Raw genomic sequence first — 27,670 nt, 5'->3', positions numbered from 1 at the left:
AGCCAAACTCCCCCTCAAAAAAAAAAAAAAAAAAAAAAAAAAAAGTTATCTGAGCAATTCCAGGATGTGGCCATTGGAGGGGGACTGAGAACGGGCAGGGAGTCATCACTTACTGCTGGAAACGAAGGGAAAGCCCGCGTGTGAGAACAGTAATGGCTGCACCGTTAGCAAAAAGGAAAAGCAAAAGCAGAGCGGGAGAAGCGCCCTGCAGATCCAATCTTGTTGATTCCTTGGCACAGCCGTTCGCTGACCCCTGAAGTTCGTGCAGAGGCGAGGAACGGGTGCTCTGTGTCAAAGGTCTGTGCTGTGGCTGCCCTCAGCACTGTGCCCTCTGCTCAGTGCCCCCACCGTGCAGACAGGAATCCTGGAGACCCTCTACTGGGCAGGATGGGGTGGGGGTGGGGGGGCGAGGGCCATAGCCCTGAAGGCGAGACACAGGCTGTCCTCCTGAGGGCAGGTGAGGAGGGTCACAGGCAGCAGCTGCACAAGTCTTTGGTTCCCGTAGACCTGCTGCCTCCACAGGGCCTGGACTCTGTCTCGTGTTACCAGCTGTGCAGTAATTAAGGAGCAATGCTGGCGGTGGGGCGAGCCAGTCACAGAGCCTGACGCACAGGGGATGAAGCTGGGGCCAGAGACTCTGATGACCAACTCCCTCGGCTGGGGCCTGGACACACGCTTCTGTTTAATGTGCTGTAGCATAAGGTGTGTCGCTTTCCAGCAGAGGCGCCGACTCAGAGAGGAGTGACCTCTCCAACCTTCCGTGAATCATTAGAACATTGCAGAGTGACAGCGGGAACTCCAGGGATTAAACACGGAAGTGAGGCTGGCCAGAGATCACAAGAGGCCCAACACCCAGACAGTACGGAACCTGGGTGGGCACGTCATCCGTTTTGTCATCCACAGACCAGAGGTAAGCTTCACCCAGCCCCACACGAATTATCCACGTCTGTGTTTGGTGAAACCCGCATTAATGCTGTGTGACCGGCCAAGCCCTGCAGCACCGTCTGTCCGGTTTAGACGAAACCCAGCTTGCTGAGAATGAGAACCAGCACCTCCCCCTTCCTCACGGAGCCCTGCTTTTCTGAGGGCATTTTGGTGGATTTTCACTAAGTTCTAGATGGAAACATACAAAATATCTCTTCCCAAGCTGGCTGCTTTCCAGATCTCAAGAATGAAGCCCAAACCGTGGAAAGAAACATGCTGTGATCAGTGTAGAAGGAACACAGCCTGCGAGACGCCTCCTCCAATCACACCTGGACCACAACAGGAGCCACAACAGCACCGCACAGGGCCCTCCATCACCTCTGAGTGAGTCCCTTGGGCCCCCACTTCCCAGCAGTGACTGAGAACACAGTTAACGGCAGGGTCTTGGAAGGAGGGGCTACAAAGACACAGAAGCACGCTCACAGTGGGGACGGCACCTTCCCCTCCGCCTCTGCCCACCCCCCCCAATACCAGCTGGCTCCTCCTCCTTTTACCCGCTTCGTCTTCCACTCTCTTTGTCCTTCCCTCCCTCTGTATGGGTTCCTCCCTCCAGGTGACTCCTGACATTGGTGGGGCCTGTAATGAGTACCCAGGGGGGCTCAGCTGCTACAGTGTGAAATACCTAAAACTGGTCCATCAGGCTACAGCCAAAGGCTGGCTTGTGTGTGCACCCACACCTGAAGCCTGCTCCCCCGGGAGTGTCCTCACAGCCCAGAGGCTACACACAGACGCCAGGGCCTGGGAGCCTGGGAATGGCATGCAGTCCCGCCACGCGGCAGAGGGAAGCCCATGATTAAACATGGAGGTGAGGGCAACAGGAATAACAGGAGGTGCAGCCACCCGGACAGCACAGAGGTGAGCAGGTGCCTCCTCTGTTTCATAACCCACAGTGGCTCCTCCACTTCAAGAACCCCACTGTGAGGAGGCGAGGGATTGCTTTGTTTACCTCCTAATCCCTTTCTCTAACAAAATAGTACCGCCAAGTAGAAAACCCTCCAACAGTATTTCTCAAAAGGACAGAGATCAATGATATGAAGTCATGTATAGGAAACAGACAGCAAAACAAGCTCTGCATTTGAGTAACAGAGCAAAAGAAGAAAGAAGCAGCACATGAGTCTAGGTGCATGTGCATAAGGAAGAGAGGGGGACTGAGCCCAGGAATCATGAGAAGAGAGCTGTTGTGTGAGAACGTGATGAGCGTATGTGCTATTGTGTGTGTGTCACACACGTGCACAGGCACTGGAAGCACACTCATACCTGTCAGCAAACCTGACCCACTGGCTCTTTCCCAAACACAGCATCACATTTAGCTATTCCAAACCATCGAGACTGCTGACGCTGATATGGAGAATCCAGGATCAACTCTACCAAACCACACGAGAAAATGAGGCTGTCTCTTATTTTCTGACTCATCAAAGCCAAATATCTTCTATTTAAGGGCTGAGGATTTAGGGGAACCTGGGCCAGGCCCTGGCTACCTGCCCCATGCCCATGCTGGATGGGCACTGGCCCAGTCAAGCCCCAGGCAGGCAGGTTCCTCTCTCTCTTCTAATTTAGGATGTCCAGGCCATTGCAAGTAACTGCTAAAACCACATCACCAAGTGAAGAAAGGAGCCTTCACTTTGTGGTCTGCCTGGACACTCACTTGGGAGGCACACCCAGCTTTACACAAAAGCACATGCCTCCTTTCAAAAATACTTCCAGTTAAAGAAAGTTAAGAAATTAATACATTCAGGATACATACACGGAGTTAACCTGCCTTTTTAAAAACTGCAGGCTCTCCCAGCGCCAGGCAAGTTTTCAGGAAGGTGGTAAGAGGACACAGGATTTTCACCCAATATTATCTCATGGGAAAACTGTTTTTAGAATCCAAAGTCTCAGCTGGACCCATCAAGCCTTCATTTTGCCTCTCCTTTGCGATGACAGGAGAAGACAAGGTAGTGTTTTTTTTTTTTTTTTGAGACAGTTTTGTGCTCTTGTAGCCCAGGCTGGAATGCAATGGTGCGATCTCGGCTCATAGCAACCTCCGCCTCCCGGGTTCAAGCAATTCTCCTGCCTCAGCTTCGCGAGTCGCTGGGATTACAGATGCCCACCACCACGCCTGGCTAATTTTTTGTATTTTTAGTAGAGATGAGTTTCACCATGTTGGCCAGGCTGGTCTTGAACTCCTGACCTCAGGTGATCCAACCACCTCAGCCTCCCAAAGTGTTGGGATTACAGGCGTGAGCCACCGCGCCTGGCAGTTGTGAGATTTTATGCCTCTAGGAAAAGGTGTGTATGTGTGTAACTGAAGCAATTAATACTGAATATCTTCTATCTTAAGCTATTATTATCTAACAGGCAGGGGCTGTAACTAGCAGCTGCCTTAGTGCCCACAGTTAAGAATCTGTTATACAGGGGTACCAGGCAGGTGTAGACATCATATTCTGGGGCCAGACGCAGAGGCAGAATGGGTGCTTTGGGGTTGAGTGCACGTGGCCGAGAGGACAGAGCTGGCAGGAAGACGACCAAGGCCCTGCAACCAGCAACTGTGAACAGTGCACCCTTGCCACTGCAGCAGAGCCTGGTCCGAAGCTGATGACAGAGCTGATGCACCAAAGTGTGTGACATCCTATCTGGCCCTGGGGCTGGCTGCCAAAGAGGCTGTGGCCAGCAGGAGCCAGGCGCTTCCTCAAAGACATCACTCATCCCAGGAGAAAGGTGGTAGCTAGGATTTCTAACCTCAGGACCCCCGACTCTGCTCTCTTTGGGCCTGCAGGTGACCTGGCTTCCCCATGCACATACCTGGTTTCCCCCAGCATTGTGACATTCATAAACTCCAACCACACCATCAGCAAAGTGTCCCAAAGTGTCGAGGCAGTTAGTTCCCTGCTGCAAGGCCCCAAAAGCTATATCCTGATGGTCTGGAACCCTGAAAAACAAGGTGAGAATCACCTGCTTAATTGCACATGACCACCAGCTCCCGTCCACCAGTCCCTTTCTTCGCGGTTTCATGACAGGTAATAGAACGAGAGAAAGACCCAGTGACCAGGCATCGTGCCCCTTCCTACCACAGGTAGTGTGTGTCAGAGACACGGCATTTCTCCCCGGCTCTGGACTTCCAACACTTTAAGACTGTATGTTGGAGAAGTATTCTTTATATTCTATATCAGGTCTTTTTTTTTTTTGGAAAGGAAGGAAAAGCTCCTGATACTCTTCAATGTTAGTCTTATTGGAGATCATTAAGAAAATCAATGTGGCCGGATCCTGTTGCCTTGAACTTTCCAATACACTTAGGATCTGACCTTTATTCAGTCAAGACGGGAAAGGTGAGTAGACTTGTCAGGTGGCCTGATGCGAACAAAGCCACAGCCACGAGGAAGAACAACATGCTTCAGAACCAGATCCGAACCTCAGCCCACCTCTGCCAGGTGCTGGCTTTCAGGCAAGACTCCCTTCCTCTGAAGCTCGATTTGCCCTTTCGTAGGCTACGGGCTACCCAGATCTGCTGCAAGCGTTACATAAAACATTTTGTGTAAAGCACGCGGCCCGGTGCCTGGCTCGTAGGAAGTACTCAGTAAATGGCAGTGATATTACAGACACAAAACATGAGGCTGGTGTCTCCCTCACCCCCCACAGGTAGGGGAAGCAGATTTGCCAGCTGGGATGGTGCTCAGGTGTGGTCTTCAGTGGGTGCAGGGCCCAGTGTCACTACAAACCATGAGTGACCTCTGTGAGAAACTGCAGTCCACTGTGACTGAAAAAGCAAAGTGAGTAGCATGGTTGGGTTAAAATCCACTGAAGTGAAGCCCCGCTTCGGCTGACGGAGAGTTGATGATCAGCGGTTTCCCACTGGTGACCACTGCTGCTCTTAATCCCCAGCAAAAACTGTCCTGCGCGGCAGGGATCCGAGGGAGAAGGACGCTGTGTTCTCTCCTGTTCTCCTCCTAGGGGGGATGGGCCACCTGGCGCCTGACATGTTACTTGAAAAGCAGAGGAAATGGTTCCAAAGAGCCAAGTGAGCGAACAGGAGCAACACAGAGAGGCCGCATTACCTAACTGTCCAACAAATCTCCATGACAAGGGCTCTGAAGGAGCCGTTAGCGGAAAGATAATGGTGGCAAGTCTTGCGTTCAGGCACTGTGCTGGAGATATGTGAGCCGCTGTAAAATGCTCTGGGAATATTTAGAATAAGGAATGTGCCGCATTAAGGCACGATCTGCCTGACGGTCCTTTAAGAAGACGAAGTGCAGGTGGCTCCTCCACCCCAGCCGATCCACAGGTCTTCTCACGAGGTTATCAGCGGGTCCCTCCGGATGGGAGCTCGTATTCGCTTAAAACAAGAGGCCAGGTGTGGAAATAATGCTCGGAAAGGTGTTTCTGCCATGAATCCTCCGGAGGGACGCAGGGCAGCGGCATTATTATTCCTGTCTCACACGTGATTAAGCCAGCTCGGAGGAGGGAGGCACGTGGTCAGGTCCCCATGCTCGGAGCCTTGTTGGGGCCATTACCTGCTGGCCCACAGGAGCAGCAAGGGTGAGCGCAGCAGATCAGAGGTGGGCAAAGGCGCCCGGCGGGGGGGACTGAGGGCTGGCCGCAGACAGCGCACGCTTGCGGAGCCTGGAGACTGCTCCCAGACACTCAAAAAACCTGTCAGACACCAGTCCTCCGGGTCACCCAGCCCATCACCTTGCCAATGGAGAACAAGCCAAAACCAAGGGACTGCCTCTGGGACTCTGAAGCATGGGAGGGCAGCTCTGCAGGATGGAGAGCAGCAGGCCAACTTGGGAACAGATTCTCAGGTCCACGCCACGGGGTGAGACCACAGACTCTCACTGGGGCCCAGGTGCCCAGTCTCATGCCTGCAGCAGCACCTCCATTTCCCCTCTGCTGCTTCTCTGGCCTTACTGGCTTCTAAGCCCTTACAAAGTGAAACCCCAGATCCCTGGGGACTTACCTTAACTCTGGATAGACATTTTCAAGGTACCATTTGAAAGGCTTGCAGCTAAGTTTCTTCCTAAGCTCCAATCTGCTCTGAATACTGGAGAAGAAGGAAATAAGATTCCTTTATAAATTTTAAGAATAGATGGGCTTTCTACATCAAACTTGAAAATCTGCTGAGATCAGGGTTGGGGCAGGTGGTGTGGTGTGGATTGCCCACGCTCCTGTGCCCACAACCCCTTCCCGCCTTGGCACCTGGGTAGCTGTCCTCAACCCTGATGGCAGTCCCTTACCTCCCACCCCCGCACCCCAAGAATCCCCAGTAATTGTGAGAACGCAGAACTGCCACTTACTTTCCATAAGGAACGTTTCTCGCGGAAGGCACTGCTGCATAATAGAAATTTTTGTATTCATCCATCCAGACCTCTGCTGCCCGGCGGGTGTTTCTAGAGAGAAAATAAATCTTGAGGTGTGATTTGCTTTCTTTCTGTCTGCATCACTCCATTTGCACCTGTCTGCTGCAGTGTGACTGAGGCGGCTCCCTCTGGATGTGCAGCAGCTCCAGCTGGGATCACGGCACACAGCAGAGGGCGGGCTGTCCCCACCAGCACCTCGAGCTGGATCTGTGGGGAGCCAGCCTCAGCCGGTGCTTACTGAACCATTGGAATGGCTTTCTTGTTACACAGATGGTCAAAGGGCAAAAGGCAGAGTTGAAATTACAGCACAAGCTGGTATTTTAAAGGAGGGACTGGGGGCTGTATCATGAAGGACAAAAGAAAGTCACTCTTTAAAAACTCTCGCATCACGTGTCCGCAGAGGGCTGGGGCCGCAGAGCACAGCAAGGAGATTCCAGGCCCCACGGCCTTCTCCATCATGGCTACGACACTACCAGACAGCTCTGTGGAAAAGTTCAGACTACATAAGATAAGAGTTCCTGGGAAAATCACTTTCTTTTCTGCAGGGCTGAGCGGCAAGACTGCCATGTTTGCACTAGAAACAGTGATAGGAAGGGGTGGGAGTTCCAAGCCCCATGTCTGTGTGCAGTGGGCTTTTTTTTTTTGAGACGGAGTCTTGCTCTTGCTGCCAGGCTGAAGTGCAATGGCATGATCTCGGCTCACTGAAACCTCTGCCTCCCGGGTTCAAGCGATTCTCCTGCCTCAGCTTCCTGAGTAGCTGCGACTACAGGCATGTGCCATCACACCCAGCTAAACTTTGTATTTTTAGAAGAGACTGGGTTTCACCGGATGGTCTCGATATATTGATCTCGTGATCCACCTGCCTCAGCTTCCCAAAGTCCTGGGATTACAGGTGTGAGCCACCACGCCCAGCCAGCTTTTCTAGAAGGGAAGAAAACCATGTACTTAAATCTCATGGGGAGAACCGTGATTTGCCATAAATAAAGCCCCTGGGACAAGCTACTCTTGAGTGTCTGACAGGCATTAAAGGCTATCATCTGCATAGGTATCAGCAGCGCATCCTGCCAAGAATTGTCTTAAAGCTTCCATGAAGTAGCAAGCACACAGCAAACCTCTTTGCTTCCATATTCTGGTCTCAGCTACAAGATAGGCTCCCACTTCAGGCTACAGCCAGCCCTCCTTAAGAATCCCATAGAGAAGGCACCATGTTCTTCCAAAATAAATACAGTAAAGAGGCAATGCTCGCCTTTTAAAATAATTCCTTAAAATGGCAAACCTTTCAACTGATCTGAGATACCATTATTAAAATAATTTCTGTACAGGGCCTATATCTAAGGTGATATATATACTTTCTCATTTTAGGAAGTGGAATATGGACTATTACCTACAATGCCTTTCAACACAGATAAGAAAATATGAATGCACCTATTCTCTGACCCAGCAGCTCTACTTGTAGAAATGTCTCTTAAGGAAACAATCAATTAGGAATGAAATATACATGTGAAAATATGCTCACTTCCGCTTTGTTTATAATAGCAAAAAAAAAAAAAAAGAGAAACTGTATGACTAAATATGAGGAAGGAATCAAATGAAATATTCTGTGACCACTAAAACACAAGTGTGCATCTTACATGTTGACATAAATGATGTCGTGGATTTGTGGGAAAATAAAATAGTTTGCAGAATTGCACATAGTGGATATGTGTGTAGAGGCAGGAGAGCCAGTGCGCAAACAAGAAAAATAGATACTGACAGACGAATTCATCAAATTATGAGAGCGTTATGGCACAACTGGTTTGGCGATGAGACTAATGAATTTTTACTTTCTCTCTGTTAAAAAATATACAGATACAGCAATGAGCACTTAAAGTGCTGGGGGATGCTGGATCATATATATCATTTCTCAGAAGACACACTAAATATTGTTAGTGAGGTTTTGGGGTCTTGCTAAGTGACCTCAGCCTTAACCTATGCCTAATCAGTTTTTAACCAGTTATTAACTTAAATACTTGTAACATCTGGCACCTGGATTTCCCCAACAGGGAAATGAAAGGATTTGATTCCAGAATGTCCTAGGTTCCTTTCAGCCTTAATGGTTTAAAGGTTTTATGAACTCTAGTCACACTGTTTTCAAATCACTCAAATTCTGAAGTGATTAAGTCACTTAAGAATTCCTAAACGCAAAGCAATTCTTTCCTATCTTCATAACAGAAAAGGATAACCAGGCAGCCTCAAAGAATGACCTCCATGTGCTACTCAGTGCTAGCTCCTTTTATTCATGTATTTATTGGTTCACTCAGGTATTTATTTAGTATCTACACCAAACAGTCTCAGTGCTGCAGATACAGGGACACCTAGGGAGACTCACTTTTATCTAGGCCCTCCTTGTTATTGCAGGTATTTGCAAGTATTTAGGTAGCGAAATATTATACATTAAATGTCATATATTACAAGTTGGGCATCCCTAATCCAAAATGCCCTAACATCCAAAACTTTTTGAGCACCAACATGAGATAGTGATGAAACTGCCTTTGCAAAAAATGTAACAATGACAAAATTGACAGTTTAAGGGATCTGACCTGACTGACTCCATCTAACTTCTAACGTCTAAACTGCCCTTGTTCATTCCTGGACACAGGCAGAACTAACTTTGGGAGAAACTTAGTTTATAGTTTAACTTTAAAACAAAGATGATAACAGTTCTTTCCCCAAACAAACCCTCTTTTTGTCTGGGTACCAGACTGCCTCTGTTGGACTAATGAATCAGCCACAGATTTGCAACTTCTCCAATTACTCCTGCAGATAACATCACCATTGCAGAATCTAAGATTGGCCTTTTGTGATGTCTTTTCAGGCTTCTGCACTTCTGATGACTCCATCCAGATCTCCAGCTGGTCCTGCGGACCCATCCATCCAGAAGCAGACTCCATGAGCACAAGGACCATTTTCCACACCCCTATGATTGCACCCCATCCAATCAGCAGCACCCACTCCCTAGTCCCCACCTCCCTCCAGATTATCCTTGAAAAACCCTAGCCTCTGAATTTTGGGGGAGACCGACTTAAGTAATAAAACTCCAGTCTCCCACTTAGCCAGCCCTGTGTGAATTAAACTCTTTCTCTATTGCAATTCCCATCTTGGTAAGTCAGCTCCACCTGGGCTGCGGGCAAGATGAACCCAGGGGGTGGTCACAGTGACACCTTTGCTTTCTGATGGTTTAATGTACACCAGCTTTGTTTCATGCACAACATTACGAAAAGTATTGTATTAAATTAACTTCAGGCTATGTGTATAAGGTCTATATAAAACAAACACATTTTGTATTTTGACTTAGGTCCCACCCCCAAGATATCTCATTAGGTAGTACATATATATATTCCATATTCTGAAAAAAATCGAAAATCCAAAATATTTCTGGTCTCAAGCATTTTGGATAAAAGATACTCAACCTGTATAGGAGATTAAGAGAAACTGCAGCTGGAAAGAGACCTCAGAAATATAGTCATATAATTCCAAGTCTTTATTTTTCAGATGAGTCGACTGAGGTAAAGGGCAGCCTGGCTGAAGGTCAACAGCAGGGCTTTTTAATCAGATCCATGCTGCCCCAAAATAATGAAACCCTGGGTCAGCTTCTTTTCCAAATCTTGAGAATACAGGCTCCTGAGCCGCGAAATACAATTGAAAAAGTTTCTCTTCTAACAAAGAGTGCAATGTCTTGAGTACTTTAACGTACTGTTTTCTGAAATCCCACTGTTTGCTGGGAGGCTTTGGTGTGGGGTGTCTAATATGTTATATAAAGAATCTCATGCTGCCCCAGGAAAAAGCACATATATCCACGTTTTTGTTCAATTTTGTAAAGCTTATTGTGTAAGATCATATTTTTGTTTTTAATAAAGAACAAAAACGAAGCTTCAACATTTGTGAAGAAACATACTTTTTGAGAGAAGATAATTTGGTCAGAAGCATTATTTGTTATTTTGGCTTCTATTAAAGTTTTCTCAGAAATCAGATTCCCTGTCCTAAAAATCTGACTTCTGTATAATAGGTATATTGTATAATCTGTACTTTTAAGAAGTTTAAAGATGGCCAGGCACGTTGGCTTATGCCTGTAATCCCAGCAATTACAGGCGTGTGGCCGAGGTGGGCGGATCACCTGAGGTCAGGAGTTCAAGACCAGTTTGGCCAACATGGAGAAACCTTGTCTCTACTAAAAATACAAAATTTGCTGGGCGTGGTGGCACATGCCTGTAATCCCTGCTACGCAGGAGGCTGAGGCAGAAGAATCACTTGAATCCAGGAGGCGGAGGTTGCAGTGAGCTGAGATCATACCACTGTACTCCAGTGTGGGCAATGAGATTGAAACTCTATCTCAAAAAAAAAAAAAAAAAAAAAGTTTAAAAATGGCTGGGCATGGTGGCTCATGTCTCTAATCCCAGCACTTCGGGAGGCCAAGGTGGGCAGAGCACCTGAGGTCAGGAGTCTGAGACCAGCCTGGCCAACATGGTAAAATCCCGTCTCTATTAAAAATACAAAAATTAGCCACGCATGGTGGCACATGCCTGTAATCCCAGTTACTTGGGAGGCTGAGACAGGAGACTCTCTTGAACTCAGGAAGTGGAGATTGCAGTGAGTTGAGATCGCACCACTGCCCTCCAGCCTGAGCAACCGAGCAAGACTGTCTCAAGAAAAAACTAGACAAAAGATAAGCTAGCAATTCCCACACCCACCCCCACCCCAAGGCTTTCCCTATTTCAGTAGGGGCAGCACGCCAGCACAGTTGTGTAACAAAGCTCCTGGGCATCACCCTAAATTAATTCCCTGCTCTACGTCCCTTCTCTCTGCCACCCTATTAGCAAACAACTGCCTGCCTCACCATGGAGCTGGATCTGACCCCATCTCCACTGCTACACACCCGCTCCAGGTACAGCCAGGTGCTGCTTAATGACAGGGACACAATCTGAAAAATGCATTCTTAGGCGATTTCGTCATTGCGCGAACATCATAGGGTATATTTACACAAACCTAGATGGTGTATTCTTAATGTACACCTAGGCTACATGGTACAGCCTATTGCTTCCAGGCTACAAACGGGTAGAGCAGGTGACTGTCCTGAACACTGGAGGAAACTGTAACACAATGGTAAGTATTTGTGTATCTAAACATAGAAAAGGTAAACACACGGTACTATAATCTTAAGGGGCTGCTGCCACTGACCGAAACACTGTTACAGGTGCATGACTGCATCACATCTCTGGCCTGGGCTACTCCAACAGTGCTCACAGGACCCTTGCTTCTGGCTCCAAAAGTGGAGGGGACACTCGTACCATAGTTTCACCATAGTGTCACCTCCTGGCCACCCTCTGCCCAGCAACCACACGGACCTTTCCAAAGCATAAAACAGACATCAGGCACTGCTGAAAAGCCCCAATGGTTTCCTCCAGAATCAAATAACATTCAACGTTTCCCATGACCTGCAAAGGTGCACGGCCTGGGCCCGTCTAGCTCTTCTGCCCCTGTGCACTGTCCCCTCACTCTCTAGGTTCCAGCCACCCTTGGCTTCCATTCTGCCGATGTGCCAAATGCACTCTTACCTCAGCAGCCCGGATCTGCTCCTCCTACAGGGAGTCCGATTCCTCGCGGTCCCAGAGTGACCTCCTCCCACCTTTCAAGTCTGAACTCCCGTAACACCTCCTCAAGGGTTCTCCTAACCTGAAAACCTCTCCTCCTGCTTGTCCTAATCATGCCTGACCACATGACTGCATTTTATCTTCTTCACAGCATTGATTATTGTTTGAAATTACCTTAGTTAGCTGTGTGTTTTGCTGTCTACACTCAAGAGAAGGCAAGCTCCCTGAGGTCTGGCTTGTACAATGTTCTATCTTTAGCACGTAAGAGAATTCCTTAGGAGAACACTTGGCTTGACAGAATGGCTACCTGCTATTTTACTTTCAGAAAGCCCTTCTGTTGGCATCTTCACGTTTACTAAACTATATCTACTGGCCATCAAGAATCGTGACTCTGTATCATGATGTCTTGTGGTATACACATTTAGTACAGCTTGACTTTTAATATTTGCTATGGTTTGAATGTCTGTCCCCTCCAAAACTCATGTTAAACTTTAATTACCATTGTAACAGTATTAAGAGGTGAGGCTGTTCTTTTTTTTTTTTTTTTTTTTTTTTTTGAGACAGAGTCTCGCTCTGTTGCCCAGGTTGGAGTGCAGTGGCGTGATCTTGGCCCACTGTAAACTCCGCCTCCCAGGTTCAAGCAATTTTCCTGCCTCAGCTTCCCAAGTAGCTGGGATTACAGGCGCCCACCACTACGCCTGGTTAGTTTTTGTATTTTTAGTAGAGATGGGGTTTCCATGTTGGCCAAGGTGGTCTCAAACTCCTGACCGCAGGTGATCTGCCCATCTTGGCCTCCCACAATGCTGGGATTACAGACACGAGCCACCACGCCCAGCCAAGGTGAGGCCTTTAAGAGGTGACCTTTTAGAGGTGACTATGCTATGAGGGCTCCACCCTCATGGGTGGGATTGATGTTACTACAAAAGGGAGAATTTGGCCCCCTCTTGCTCTTTCCTCTCCTGCCATGTGATTACACATTAAGAAGACCCTCGCCAGACACCAGCACCTTGATTTTGGACTTCTCAGCCTCCAGAAGTACGAGTCGATAAATTTCTGTTCATTTAAAATTACCCAGTCTGTGGTATTTGGTTAGAGAAGCGTAAAATGGACTAAGACAATGTTGCTTTTAATTGTACCTTGAATGGTTTTATTTATATATATATATATATATTAAAAAAATGAGCTTTCTTCTTTAAAAAATTTTCCCATAACATTTTTGGGGGTGGTGTACAGTTCTAAGAGCCTTCACGCCCATGAAGATTTGTCCAACTACCACCACAACCAGGAGATAGAACAGCTCTGTCCCTCCCCCAAACATCCCTGGTGCTGCCCCTCTGCAGTCACACTCCCTGCTTCCCTGCCATCCCAGCTCCTGGCCACCACTGGTCTGGCCCCCATCACTAGAGCTGCGCTTTTTATGAGGCTATGACATGAGTGGAATCATGTATGTAACTGCTTCTCCTGGAAAGGTGCCCAGGTTGTATCCTGCATCCGTGGACTGTGCCTTTCAGGTGCCCAGGCTGTATCCTGCATCCGTGGACTGCGCCTTTCAATTGCTAAGTGGTATTCCATTGCATAAATGCACCATACCCACCGAAGGACATCTGCCCTCAAACAGCCCAAGGTCAAGTCCTGCCTTCAGGGTGGTCAGCAATGTTTTGGACCCCGCTCAGCCTTTCACTACTTACCGGGCAAAGACAGTGCCGCTGCCACCCGGGAATGTGTAGGGGTGCTGCTTCCGGAACACATGTCCCACACGGCTGCACGGGATGATCTCCAGGCTGCCACCACACTGCCACACGCGGAACGAGATCTCTGAGATGATGAATAAGACATGGGTGACTGGCAGAGCCTGGGACGCTGCTCTGCAACAGCAGACATGCCAGGCAGGTACACAGGCGCCCCCACCATCCCATCATGGGGCTCCCCTGCCCTCCGCTGCTGAAGAAGACCTGATAAGGACCTCCCTCTTTCCAGAACCTGATCCAGAACTCTACAGGAGAGACATCTGACACACTTGGATCTCTGGACCACAATACAATCAAGAAAGAATGTTCACGGGGAAATATTTTTCAGATGTGGAGTAGAAACCTCGAGACAAGAATGCTTCTTGGCCTATTGTAAATATCAAGGCCTCCTGGCATAAGATCATGTATACCCAGTAGCATCACAACTACTGAGCGATGAAACACTTGTGCTGAATTCCTCACTAGCTGGCTCACGATCATTTGCACTTGCTTAGTATCAACACTGTGGGAAAAGGCAACACTGAAGGTATATAAATATGTACAATTAAGCTTTATTGTTACATATTCTAGACAACCATATATGTCATCTTTCTCTAAAACTTATTTTTAACAGACTGAACCCCAGGATGCATCTTGGCTTTTCCCATCCAGGGAAAAATAATCCCTTCCCTCAAATGGCAAAGCTTATTAAATACAAGTCCCTGTGCATTAGCAGGCTCAAGCCTCCTGGCAGAGTTTGGACTTATGGACCATGGACTTAGGGACTGCCTGAAGGACTATGGTAGTGATCAAAGACAGTCAAGTAACTGACTGATATCTCCACACTGCTCACAGGCTTGGACCCGTCAGTAACCAACTGGCCCAGGTGGAATGCTCCTTGGGGAAGGCTGCTGTTCACCAGCTTCAACACAGAACTGATCTGCAGGAGGAATGAGACGTGCAGGGCTAGGCACTACCCATACCTACTTAAACACACAGACTGCCCTGGCCACTGGAACTTAGTAGAAGCCTAGACTGACTGGTGCTTCTTTCGTGACACACAGGTACCTTCCAACCAGGTACCTGCCCGTATCACCACTGACTAGGTGAGTGACTGGAGTCTGAGTCAGGGGTCTGACTGAATGCAAGAAACAGATTCAACAGAAAAACTAAGATAGGATTTTCTGAAAGGCAAAAACCAGTTTTTCTTCACAAGGTTTGTATAATACAAAAGGGAATTTTCCTCTGTATCATCTAAGATCCCTAAGAACATGTTAGGGAGGCAGGACAAAAATCAACAGTTACTGCGAATGACAGGACTTCATTCTTTTTCTGGCTGGACAGTATTCCCAGGAAATTAAGTGAAATAAGAACAGAAAGTTGAACACCACATTTTCACCCATACGTGGAAGCTAAAAAACATTGATCTCATAGAAGTAAAAAGTATAATGGAGGACAGTAAAGGCTGGGAAGGAAGGAGTAGGGACTTGTTTAAGGATACAAAATTATAGCTAGAGAAGAGGGATCCTGCTTGTGTTCTACAGCCCTGTAGGTTGACTCTAGGGACTGATAATATATTACATAGTTTCAAATAACCAGAAAGAGGATACTGAATGTTCTCAACACAAAGACATGATACATGTTTGAGATGACAGATATGCTAATTTCCTTGATCTGATCACCATACATTATATGTATTAAAATATCACTATGTACCCCATGAATATGCACAATTATTATCTTCAATTAACAAATTAAAAGAAGTACAAATATTCACATATAAAATCTACAGTGTGTGCAGCCACTGTCACCAAATGCAGACAGATCAGAAAAAGGGTGGGTCCATCACAGACCATACAGTGGATTGATGGCAAATCCTGCAGTCAGCCTAGTTACGGCAACAGGTGCCCAGACTGCCAGGAACACGGCAGGAAATACAACACAGGGGTCAGAACACCATGAGTTTCTACTTGGGTCCAGCAAACTAATGCCTCACTCACTAGGAATGGGTGATCCATGCAGCTGTTACGGGGCTTTAATAAGCAGCTCTCTTGTAGTAATAGAAAATGTATGGTTACAATCACACAAGCATAAGCAGTCAAAGTTTCTGACTTTACTTTTTACAGTTCCCACACAACCTAAGAAGTTGTCGGCCAGCACGGTGGCTCATGCCTGTAATCCCAGCACTTTGGGAGGCCGAGGCAGGCAGATCACCAGAGGTCAAGAGTTCGAGATCAGCCCGACCAACATGGAGAAACCCTGTCTCTACTAAAAATACAACAAATTAGCCAGGTGTGGTGGCACACGCCTGCAATCCCAGCTACCTGGGAGGCTGAGGCAGGAGAATCAGTTGAACCCGGGAGGCAAACATTGCGGTGAGCCAAGAATGTGCCACTGTACTCCAGTCTGGCAACAGAGTGAGACTCCACCTCAAAAAAAAAAAAAAAAGTTGTCTCTATTTCAGAAAATAAAATTTAAATATCCATTTGTCTCACCAGAAGATTTAGAATCCGGGACTAGGAAATCCCCTTGGCTTCTCTATGGTGAGTCTGTTAAGCCAACGAGGGATCCTTCCAGGGCTTTTCTGGGATATTTTCAAGGCTAAGTACAACTACAGTTATCTTCTGCGCTGATTTCATTTGAACCCTATAACTTTGAGGATAATTAGTAAAACTCAATGTCTTTTTAATTAGGCAGTTAAGTTTACATCTTGGCTCCGAGACCCTGGGCAAGGTGCATGCCCTCTGCAGACCACACTCTGTTAAGAAAGCACAGACAGATGATTCCCTGGAAGTACTTAGCACCATCCTTGCACCGCAGGGATGTAGAGAAGCACAGATAATGCCCCCAAGGAGCCTTACCCCCTGTCGTTAGAGCTAAGGGTTAAGTTCTTAGTCCTCTGTTTTAGTTGCTTAAGTGACATAAGGACTTACATGATTAGGAAAATGGGAAGCTCTGGTCATTCCAGTGGGGCACACATTGAGGAGGTAGTTTTGGATCTTACTTGGGCCTCTCTGAACCACACACCTCTCCCAATGCACACCCACAAAGGCCCCTCAGGCCGGCAATGGCTAGCAGTGTGCACGGCCCCCAGAAGCAGAAGCCAGAGCAGTGCTAAGGAGAAAGGCTCATGGCATGGCCTTCTCATGTGGAAGCCTTTGAGCCCACTGAACCTCACGGGGAGTCCAAGTCCTTGGCATAACCCAGGAGAGCCCGTCACGGAGGGAAAGACGGCCCAGCCTTCCTGGGCAGAGATGTGCTCCTGCTTGCAGGGTTCATCTTCACCCCAACCTGAACCACTCAGGCCCTAGAACCTCCTAGGCACAGCTACATAATAAATACAAACACCAAACCACAATAAAGCAGCTCCTTACAACAAATCTTCCCCCCAGTCTCTGGGTGAATGCCTCCTTAGATATTTAAATCAACACTCTTCCTACACGATGACACAAAATGCTGGCTGATGTCTCATTTCAGCTAATGGTATGCACACTTCTGAAAACCACACTGCTTTTGAAAAATGGCCACCTACGTGACACGCTGCCCTACTGGGTGACCCTGGCCTGCTGGATTTCCACTAAACCAGTAGGAGATACCCATGGAATAGGGTGACAGAACTCTCTTTAGAGGGTTAACAATTCTGAAGCCTTTTGTACTCAAATGACTTCAATTCAAGCTTTCCCTAGAGGTTGATGTATCATTTTAAAACAAAAACCCAAAAGGAATTTGACTCACGGTCCCTCCACCCACGCAGTAGAGTAATTGAGCCTAAAGAAGCTTTCAACATCAAACCAAGGCAGAGAAATCCTCAAAGATGAGATGGCATCACTGACTTCAACATCATAAAACAATGGAAAAATAATAGGCTAGGCTAGTCTTGTCTTTTAAAGTAACAAAAATTTTCAAAGTCTTAAACTATGAAAAATGAGTGGCCTCATTTTTTCCTCTTTCCTTCTCCCTGTCCTCCAGGGTACACTCACCCAAGGACGAATGTAAGTTAACAACACGCAGCAGCCCAGGAGAATTCGCTCAGAAAGCATTTGAAACAAAAGGCTTTAACTGAAACAAGCAAAAAACAAGAACTCCCCCACCCCAAACCCTAAACAAACAAAACAAATCTTTTTATCTTTTATGCAGTAAATATAAGGCTACCAATGTAGACCACAATGTATAAAATTTCACTGTGCCTAAACCGGGGTAAAAATGATTTGCACGGGGTATTTAAAAGCAAACAAACAAACAAAAAAACAAATGAGAACCATTCACAAAGGTAGTCGAGAAGGGATTAAGTGCCAAGGCCTCCCTGCCCCATGGGATTTTCATGATTTCAATTCAACCCCACCAGCCTTGCCAGGGTTCATTTTCCACTCTCCACCACTCAGCATGAATCCAAGCTCCTGGACTGTTTCCCTCTGTTTCTGCAAGCCTGCATTACAAACACTTGGGTTCAGATGACTTGAAAGAGTTTGCATTCCCTTCAAAGACTTTATCTGTATTCTGGCATCCTCCACTCTAACTTAGGGAGGCACATTTTAATGCCCAACCCATTAGACTTTCAAGAGCAAAAGGGGTGTTACGTATGTGTTTGCAAGGATCGATTAAGCCCAGTGAATGGTCACTCTGAAGCCTTTTAAATTTTTTTTCCAATTGGCACCCTGCCTTTTGCAGAGCTGAGGCACTTCTCTGTCCTGAGATTCGAGGCTTGTACATACCTAGGTTCTCTCCTCCCCACACATCCATCATCATGTCGTACTTCCCCAATTCTTCAAAATAGAACTTATCCATCACAAACAGCCCACCAGCAATCATGGGGGTTCTAAAGAGGCAGAAAGAAGAGGGGGGAGGGAGGAGAGGGCAAAGTCAAGGTTAGATTGCCAGCACCCTTGCACCAAGGCCAAGCCTTGATTCTCTAACAATAAGCTGACCTTCGGAACAGCCACACTGCCACTGTTTTCTGCTCAGTGCCCAGGGTGCCGCTCTCTCTGCTTCACCATTGCTGCCTTCAAATGCCTCCCCTACTGTTCCTGCCTGGATGTTCCCACAGTGCCAGGGGCTGGACTGAGCCTCCCCTATGCGGGAGCGACTGCTGGGGCTGGATCACTCCCTGACACGCTGGCAGAGGCAAAGAACTCGGCCTTTCTGTGTGTCAGTTTCCTTATAGGGTAGCTACGAGAACTGCAAAAAATCATGGGCATAAAGCCCTGAGCACACTTGGGAAATGCTCCAGAGTACCAGCTCTCATTATCACTATCATAGATGAGGCTCCACCTTCTACAAGGGAACCAACTTGCTCCTCACTTCATCACCCCAGGAAGCGGCTGACAACAGATGTACGCTGAGCTCCCTACTTTGTTCCCAGAAGAGACGCTGTGCGAATTCAGTGTAAAGTGCTGGGAAGGTCTATAGCACACTGCAGATGTTGGCTAAATGTCAGCAAATATATTTCAGTGCTAAGTACTCTGTGAAGGCTCTCTCACTTAACCGTGTGCCGACTTGGAACAGGTGGCCCCGTTCTCTCCCCAGCTAGAGAAGGCATCCTGACTCTCAACCAGGAAGCCCACTGCCTGGCCTGGGAATCTTAAAGCATGGGCTTCATGAGCACGGGTTCCCTCCTCTGCAGGAGAGCAAAAGCCTGCTGGGCAGTGGCAGCAGTAAGTCTCCTGGGCCTGGGGTCGGCTTGGAGATCCTGCTCGGCTACAGAAATGCTCTACAGTATCAACACACAGGAATGCACAGACCCAGCAGATATGCCTTAGAAACCTATGTGAGACTTTGTGGAAAAGAAATCTCCAAGGACTTTATTCTATGACCTGGTGGAAGGTGCTCATCTTTGAGCTGAGGGGAAATGGGAGGGCAGAAGGTGAACGGCCCCACTGGGTCTCCAGACGGCACAGGCCCAGCAAAGAAGCCAGAACCTGGGGTCTCATCCGGGAGAGGCACCCTGAAGGATGCTGGCACTTACTTTATAGGGGCAACTGGGTTCCCCTGCCGCGACCTTCTCTGCTCAGGCGTCATGTAATCCCACTTGAACACCAAGTTCCAATCGAAACCTGCCAGCCAGGAAAAGAAACAGGGTGTTGACAAGAGACTGGCCACTTCCTCCCGACACCCCCATTCCTCACAGCTTAAAAATATTCGACGTTTGGACAGAACTCAATGAAAACCACAACAAAGCCAAAAAAGAAGGTGTGGAGGAAAGAGAAGGGGACTGGGGGCGTGGGTGTAACTGGAAGAGAGAGACCGGCAGGGAGGGTGAATGTTGAAATCTCCCTGCCCCTCCCTAAAGAAAATGTGAGTCAGGCTTTTCTAATATTGAAATGCATAAGAACAAATGAAATATGGGGAGAGAACTGGGGTCTGTGTGGTGATCACCAGGGCATGTCCAAGGCCCGTAAGGATGTGAGGACAAAGAGCATCCGCTATGAAAATCAAGCCGTGGCACCTCCAACACTGCCCCAGGCGAAGGGAATGCTGGGGAGGGAACGAGGCTTTGTCAGTCCCCTGGGCCAGCAAACTTCAGACTGTATTTGCAGCAAGAATGGAGTGGGAACACGCCGGGAATATGAAAACTTTAAGGGAAAATGAGCCAGTGGAAGTTGCCAAGCTGGGCAAATAAGCTTCAATTTCAGATATATTTGGCACCTGCTGCATTTCATTTTTGGAATCCAGACACCTGAGGATGGAAGAGCCTGAACCCTGTACCTGGACTTGGTTGTGGGCATCTGCAGGGCCTCAGGTCTTGCTCTCGCTTCCAGGGTCACATGCATAGTGCCTCTTGGAGGCCAGCAGGCCCCACCTGCGGAAGCTGTCCTGGTGCATCAGGAGGCCACTTCTTGCCAAACACATGGCTCATGGTGCTGCATTTCCAATTCCAAGGGTCTGATAGCCAAACCTAATGACTCTAGGGCCACGCATCTTTCAATCCTCTTAAGCTCTCTGCCATCAGGCTTTTTGTCAACAGGGCTTTTGCAATGTTCAAGTTTGGATTTGTCTGCATGCTTTGAATTCATAGTCTGTCCATTCTGACAGCCCCAGTGACTGAAGGCTGGTGGGTGGGGGTTTCTGAGCACCCTGGGCTGGCCAAGAATTTATGGCTCTGGACAAAGAGGTCTCCCAGCCCCCTCACTGCAGGATAGAGTGGCCTCAGGCAAAGAGACAGGGAAATGGACAGGGGCCCCAGCAGTGGGGACAGGAATGCATAGAGAGGAGACCCCCACGGGTCCCTGAGCTGGCTCTTATCACGGTGCCTCAAAGGCCATGAAGGCAAACCAGAGAAACAATGTACTGGCTGTTTCACCAACAGAGAAGGTTAAGGATGAGCCGACATAACCTTTCCTTTATTTTTTGAGGTTTACTATTATCTTATTATTTACTTTATTAATTTGGTCCAAAGAGAGAGGCTATAGCAGATTAAAGATCTGCTAAGAATGGCATCCTTTTTAAAAGGAATTTCATAAAAAGCTCTTTGGGTGAATGTGGTCCCATTCCTCTGACCCAGAAGCCCTGCACCCCACACGGAGCACCTGGCTGTTCTTGCCCCTGCTCTGACATACACAGCTGCTTTGGGAGAAATAGAGCCCGGTAGATCTCAGATCTTCCAATACTTGGGGAAATAAAACATTCTGAAAGCCAGGCTTTCTAGCTATCTAAGGATGCCTCCTCTTTAATGTCCCCAAACATTTTACTTCTTACCATTCGCTGGGAATCTTTCCTGAATGCTATGTTTCCCATCATAGGTACAGTCCTCCAAGCATGCCCGCCCTCCCGCTGATGTCTAATTCTATTACGCCCTGTGTGGCCAGCACAATTATCATCCCATTTCCCAGATGGGGAAGCTGAGGAGCAGAGGCAAAACGGCCTGCCCATGATGACGGGGCCTGCAAGAGGCAGGTGGGACCGAGGGAGGTAGCTGGGGAGGGAGTGAGGCTTTGTCAGTGTACAAATAAACAGGGTCTCACTCTGTCTCCCAGGCTTGATCATGGCTCACTGAAGCCTTGACCTCCCAGGCTCAAGTGATCCTCCCACCTTAGCCTCCTGAGTAGCTGGCATGCCATCACACGCAGCTAATTTTTTTTTTTTTTTTAATAGAGACAAGAGTCTTGTTATGTTGCCTAGGCTGGTCTTGAACTCCTAGGCTCAAGCAATCCTCCCACCTTAGCCTCCCCAAAGTGCTGGGATTATAGGCGTGAGCCACTGCACCTGGCCAAGGCCCTATTTTATAGTTTTACTGTCTTCTTTTTTGATGTGAGACCATCAGTTGACCCTCTGCTCAGTGTCTATCTAGAATAGTCCATCTTCACACAGATGAAAGCTCTTTGAGGTCTTTGATAATTTTTAAGAGGGTGAAGAGACAAAGTGCTCTTGGGGCTCCAGGGCAGGTGCCGTGAGGACATACAGGAAACTGGTGTGGTCATTCCAACGAAAGGGGACCGGGGTGAAGCAGGCACAGGTGTTGGGCTGGGAAAGAGGGGTAAAATAAACCATGATATATGCAAGGGGCTGTATCAGCAGAACAGGGTCACACGTGGGCCTGGTGAGGGAGAGGGGACTGAGGATGCCACAGGTGTCCATCTGAGCAACCAGCAAGAGACCAGCCTGTCAGAGAAATAGCCAGGGTGAGCAGAGAAAGCAAAGACAGGCTCCAGCCCCTTGCACCCCACAAAGCCTCAGCTCCGTGAAGTTTCTCACTCCAGACTCCTGCAAGGAGGGCTTCATCATCTCTGATCAAAAAGGATGCCATATCTGTTCATGGAACCACATGGCTCGCAAAAGCGACAGAAGGTCAAGGAAGAGGCGAAAGGGAAACCCAGGAAGTTCTTTAAGGGAGCAAGCCTATTTTTTTCTCTTTATGAAGTCCTACTTGTTAAGCACACAGGGGTTTTTTACTCAGAACACACACTACGGCGTGAACACTGTTGTCACTGTCACTCCTGACAATGAGAGGGAGTGGTGATCAGATGCTGGTGTAGATGGGACGAGCTAGGAGGGGCACCACGACAGACACCTACCGCCCTTCAAGTCAGCAGATGCCCCCACATACTGAAAGTTGTCCATATTAATGACATCGATGATGGGTGACACAACCCGAGTCCTGTCCTAAAATACAAACAAAGAGAGGAGTAGTTATCAAAATCCAGCGAAACAAAAAACCCGCCCAGCCATAGAAGGCATTAGTGTTAGGCAGGCACAGGGCAAACCCGACTGGCCCTTACTACCTATTACCCTAGGCCTGCAAGAACCCAGCCTCCCCACCCAGACCCAGAAGGTCTTGCTCTTGGCCATCCGCAGATGTGCTGTGGCCCGCTGGGAGGCAGGGAGGGAGGTCAGGAGTGGGTGTGTAGCAGGAGTCACTTGAGGAGTGGAGACACCCATGGTTATGGGACAGGTAGCCATCAGTTCACCCAGCTAAAGGTGAAAACGGTGTTGCTGTGTCCCAAGGGTCATTTTCTGTTTGCCCAAATACCATTAGTGATTTGTGAGCTGCAGTAAACCTGAGGAATGGAATCACTGCTAAAATGCTCATACATCAAAATTAGGAATATATTTCTATGTGGGAGTGTGTGTGCGAGAGGTGGTAAGTACCGATATTATCACAGCAGAAGGTTAACCAAATCAACTAGAGATTTCCAGATTCTAAGTTTGCCTTATCTGTAATTCTATCTTTTTTTTTTTGAGACAGAGTTTCACTCTTGTTGCCCAGGCTGGAGTGCAATGGCGTGATCTTGACTCACTGCAACCTCCACCTCCCGGGTTCAAGTGATTCTCCTGCCTCAGCTTCCCGAGTAGCTGGGATTACAGATATGTGCCACCATGTTCGGTTGATTTTTGTATTTTTAGTAGAGACGGGGTTTCTCCATGTTGGTCAGGCTCTTCTTGAACTCCTGACCTCAGGTGATCCACCCGCCTTGGCCTCCCAAAGTGCTGGGATTACAGGTGTGAGCCACCGCACCCAGCCCCTGTGATTCTATATTAAAAAAAAAAAAAATTCCCCTAGACTGAGCCATTTCTTTATGCCACATTGTCATCATTCTGGTAAGAGTTTGTGAACATAAGGCCTTTTAACGTCTCTAATTTCTTTAAGTTCAAATGACAGATGCTGGTGACAGACCCTGGACTGTGCCCCATGCTGACAGTTAACCAAAGAGCAAGTGCTTTCCTTGAGCCACTTAGAGAACCCTTATTGGCCAGAAGAAAGATTTAGAAATACAACTTAGTAACATAACCAGCAGAGCTAAAAACATACATCAGAGGAACAGGTGAAGGATCATGCTAATTAGGAACATGCGAACACTGCAAAGCTCCGTAATGCCCAGGTGCAAATTTACAGGGAAAAGTAACCTGTGTGGTGCACTGAGGGCAGAGAAGAACACAACTTTCCTTGCCCGGCTCAGTCTGGTTCTAGGTGTAGGAGTTAAAGAATATAATCTACCTTACATTTTGTTTCATCAGGCTAGATTTAGTGAAAGTTAATAGGTTTGGCACTTTCTCTCCTTCATTTAGGAGCGGGTGTTCAAAGCAGTTCTGACAATCTGACCACAGAGCTGAGTGGCCTTCACAAACCCAAACACTGCCATGGCAGTTTTGGAGTTTTGGTTTTGACTGCGCTTCCCTGAGAGATAGCCTGGTGGAGCATAGCTAGAGAGAGCAAGAAGTTGTGGGGTTGGGTGGGTGGGGATCTCAGGGCGGGTTCTTGTTGGATATAGCTGTGTGCATATGTATTAAGAGAGGGGCTCAGATAGGGATTTAATGGAACTGGCTTTGCAATCCTGGCTCTGTCACCTGTATGATCTTGCATATGTTATTAAAGTTCCCCGAACCCCAGCCTGTTTACCTGTCAAATGGAGATAACAAGTGCATCAAAGGTAACATATAAAAAAGGTCCATCATGTAGCCCCAACTTGATAAAGGGTAGTGAATACGATTTTCATAATTCCTAGTAGCTTGTGGTTACTTAGTATTCCATGACTCAAAGCCCATCAGCTACCTTTGCTATGCTTAGGCAGAACTACTTGTTCATTTTCTATTTCCTTTCATTAAGTTTGCTTTATCGCCCCCAAGGAAGTGCTTTCTTGGTAGGAAGGAAAGAAAAGTCAATAAGACAAGCAGAAGACAAGAGAAATGACAAAAGGCCAAATGTAATATTAGCAGTGATGTTTCTAGAAAGCAGAAGGTGCAGAGGAGTAGCCGCGGATCACCCTCTGACAACCCCACTGGTCCCTGTATGCTTCCCAGCCGCCCCACTCTCTCACAGGAGCCTGGAAGCCTGCTGGGCTAATCTGCCCTACTCACTAAGAGCAGAGAGGTGGCCCCAGGAACAGCTTCCCCAGCACCCCCCGCTCTTCGAGCTGCAAGAGACGGCACCTACTAGATGCCGGGCAATGTTCTAAGCACTCTGCGAAGCTGTAGGCGGGGAAGGAAACTGCTCCCGTGAAAAGGGCTGCCTTCAACTAATCAGGCTCTCACCAGCCTCTGCTGATCCTCACCTCCTACCTGTCAACGGATGGTTCCTCCTACTGATGGATTCCTATAGCCAGTAAAACAGTCTTTCTACAATGCCCCAAAGGCATTTTCTTTCTGTCAAGGAAAACTGCAGATGGCGAGCTCAGCCCCTGCCAGCCCTGACGCCCCACTCCCCGCGTTACACCTCCCGTGGGCCATGCTCTCCTCTGTCCCCTCTACCAACCACCCACCACCTGAACCTCCTCCCCGCCCCTGTCATCTCACCTCGGCCACCCTCTCCAGGAGGGGCTCCAGCCAGTGTTCATTACACTCGCAGTGACTGTCTAAGAAGGTCAGGACCTTGGCTTGGGCAGCATCAGCCCCCCGAACCCGTGAGCGCATCAGGCCTGTGGAGGCGAGGTGGAAAGCACGTCAGGAGAGAGAAGCCACGGGGCCAGCACGCTCCCACGCCGACCGGCGACGCCTCCCTGCCCGCAGCTCTGCAGCCTGCTTTCTGGGCACGGAGGTTACTGTAAACTTGCTGGATGAGATCAAAACTGCCCCCTGGTCACCAAGACAGATGACTGTCAGAACTTTTAATTTCAATAGTTATATTGGATGACTGGGAGGACAACGTTCCTAGAATTACTGTCTTCTGAGAAAGGCCTTTACATTACTGAAGTCTCCTTTATCAAGTAACCGAAACGTGGAACTTTTAAAACTACATTCCTCTGACACAGCAACAGTTCTCTAACTAACCAGGCTAAGGAAGGTGTCACCCAGAGACTTCCAGTGCTAATGGTGGTGATTTTAGTGGTGATAATATTTGTAACAGTGTTGTGACTATCTCTGTCTTCTAAGACTTATCAGGAGCCAAATAATGTAAGTTGCAAAGTCCTGCTGTCTGCCTTTTACACAAAATTAGTTATACTATTGGAAAATCTCTAATTTATATACTTGTGATCTGTTAATAATGTGCATGTTCATTATGACACAAAATATAAACAGTGTATTTCAAAAATTAGCTGTGGGTGCTGGTCTGTGCCTGTGGTTCTAGCTACTTGGGAGGCTGAGGTGGGAGGATCACCGGAGCCTGGGAAGTGAGCCATGACTGGGCCACCGCACTCCAGCCTGGGTGACAGAGTGAGTCCCTGTCTCAAAATAAATTAAAAAATGCAATTAAATAATAGTTTATTTATCCCTGGATGTTGTGGTCATAAATGACTTTTGCTATATATGCTGGGCTTTCTATGTGAAGATGATGCAACTATTCATAATCTGTGAGGACAAGGCTGCTAAGTACTTTTTTCCACAGTCAAAATGGGTTTTCAGTGATTCCTATGTGGCTGCATGCTAGAATAGGGAAAAAAGACCAAAGATTTCAAGTTGTGATCATTGCAAAACAACTTCTATTGGGCAAACCTTTGCTCTGAAAACAATTATAAACTCTGAGCAAAATGTAAAAAGCAGCAATTTGAAGGCCAGAAGCAGACAAACTAGACAGGATCCAACCCCTTAAAAAAAGAAAATCACACTGAGCGAGCTCCATGTTTACACGGTGTTTTCCGCGAGGATGCTCTCCAATCCACTGCAATGCAGCCTTTATTGGCTTGAGTTGTCAGAGGATAGAGAGTTCAGAGCTTCTGGTATCTGGAAACTGAAGGAGGAGATCCTGGAAAGGAGGTAGGCCCCAAATCTGGCAATAACCTGTTAAATCTTTGGCTGACTCCTGAACCACGCAGGAACAAGTCAACATGAAAAGCAACAGTTAGAAGGCAGAAAAAACTAAGTTTCAGTTGCTATCCACTGCAGAGAAAACGAAGTTTGGAATTTGAGTCCTGCCAAGTATGACATGCTTGGTAAGGACCTCAGTTCTTCTACAGGAACTTCAGAAAGACCACACATAGAAATATAAACTATGTATCATGAATAAGGGACTCATAAAAACAGACTCATGATTTCACTCCAGGCGGGGCACGGTGGCTCACGTCTGTAATCCCAGCACTTTGAGAGGCTGAGGCGGGTGGATCACCTGAGGTCAGGAGTTCAAGATCGGCCTAGCTAACATGGTGAAACCTGTTTCTATTAAAAATACAAAAAATCAGCCAGGTGTGGTAGCGCACGCCTATAATCCCAGCTACTCGGGAGGCTGAGGCAGGAGAATTGCTTGAACCCAGGAGGCAGACGTTGCAGTGAGCCGAGATCGTGCCACTGCACTCTAGCCTGAGCAACAAGAGAGAAATGTTGTCTCAAACAAACAACAACAACAACAAAAACAAGAAAAAAAAACCATACTCATCCTAGCAAAGTTAGCAAAGTACAAAAAAAGCCTACGGAAGTTCAGCATCATCATCTGGTAATTTAACTGCCCAGTATAACAAAGATGAATACTCTTTAGAGAAAGATAACATAATCCAGTGTGTCTACAACATATCATCCACAATGTCCATTATAAAATTAAAAAATCACTACACATGAGAAGAAATAGGAAAATGGGGACGACACCAAAGAGAAAAAAAGCCATCAGAAGTTCACCCTGAGATGACCCAGGTGTTGG

At 47.6% G+C, this 27,670-nt stretch overlaps 1 protein-coding gene across 2 annotated transcripts in view; it reads right to left on the bottom strand.

Annotated features, from left to right (window-relative positions):
• Nucleotides 1-27,670, bottom strand: part of GALNT2 (polypeptide N-acetylgalactosaminyltransferase 2) — a 219,018-nt gene that overhangs the window by 12,925 nt on the left and 178,423 nt on the right. For both annotated transcript variants that reach the window (XM_025381281.1, XM_025381282.1), the window contains exons 7-14: nt 25,399-25,520; nt 22,683-22,770; nt 19,637-19,724; nt 18,387-18,490; nt 13,636-13,762; nt 6,258-6,350; nt 5,921-6,004; nt 3,769-3,895 (exon numbers count right to left, since the gene is read on the bottom strand). In XM_025381281.1, the coding sequence (XP_025237066.1) occupies nt 3,769-3,895; nt 5,921-6,004; nt 6,258-6,350; nt 13,636-13,762; nt 18,387-18,490; nt 19,637-19,724; nt 22,683-22,770; nt 25,399-25,520 (833 nt within the window). The remainder of the gene's footprint in view (nt 1-3,768; nt 3,896-5,920; nt 6,005-6,257; nt 6,351-13,635; nt 13,763-18,386; nt 18,491-19,636; nt 19,725-22,682; nt 22,771-25,398; nt 25,521-27,670) is intronic.

Source organism: Theropithecus gelada, chromosome 1, assembly GCF_003255815.1.
Source record: "Theropithecus gelada isolate Dixy chromosome 1, Tgel_1.0, whole genome shotgun sequence".
In the NCBI taxonomy this organism is placed as follows: domain Eukaryota; kingdom Metazoa; phylum Chordata; class Mammalia; order Primates; family Cercopithecidae; genus Theropithecus; species Theropithecus gelada.
This window is presented reverse-complemented; position numbering and strand designations above follow the sequence as displayed.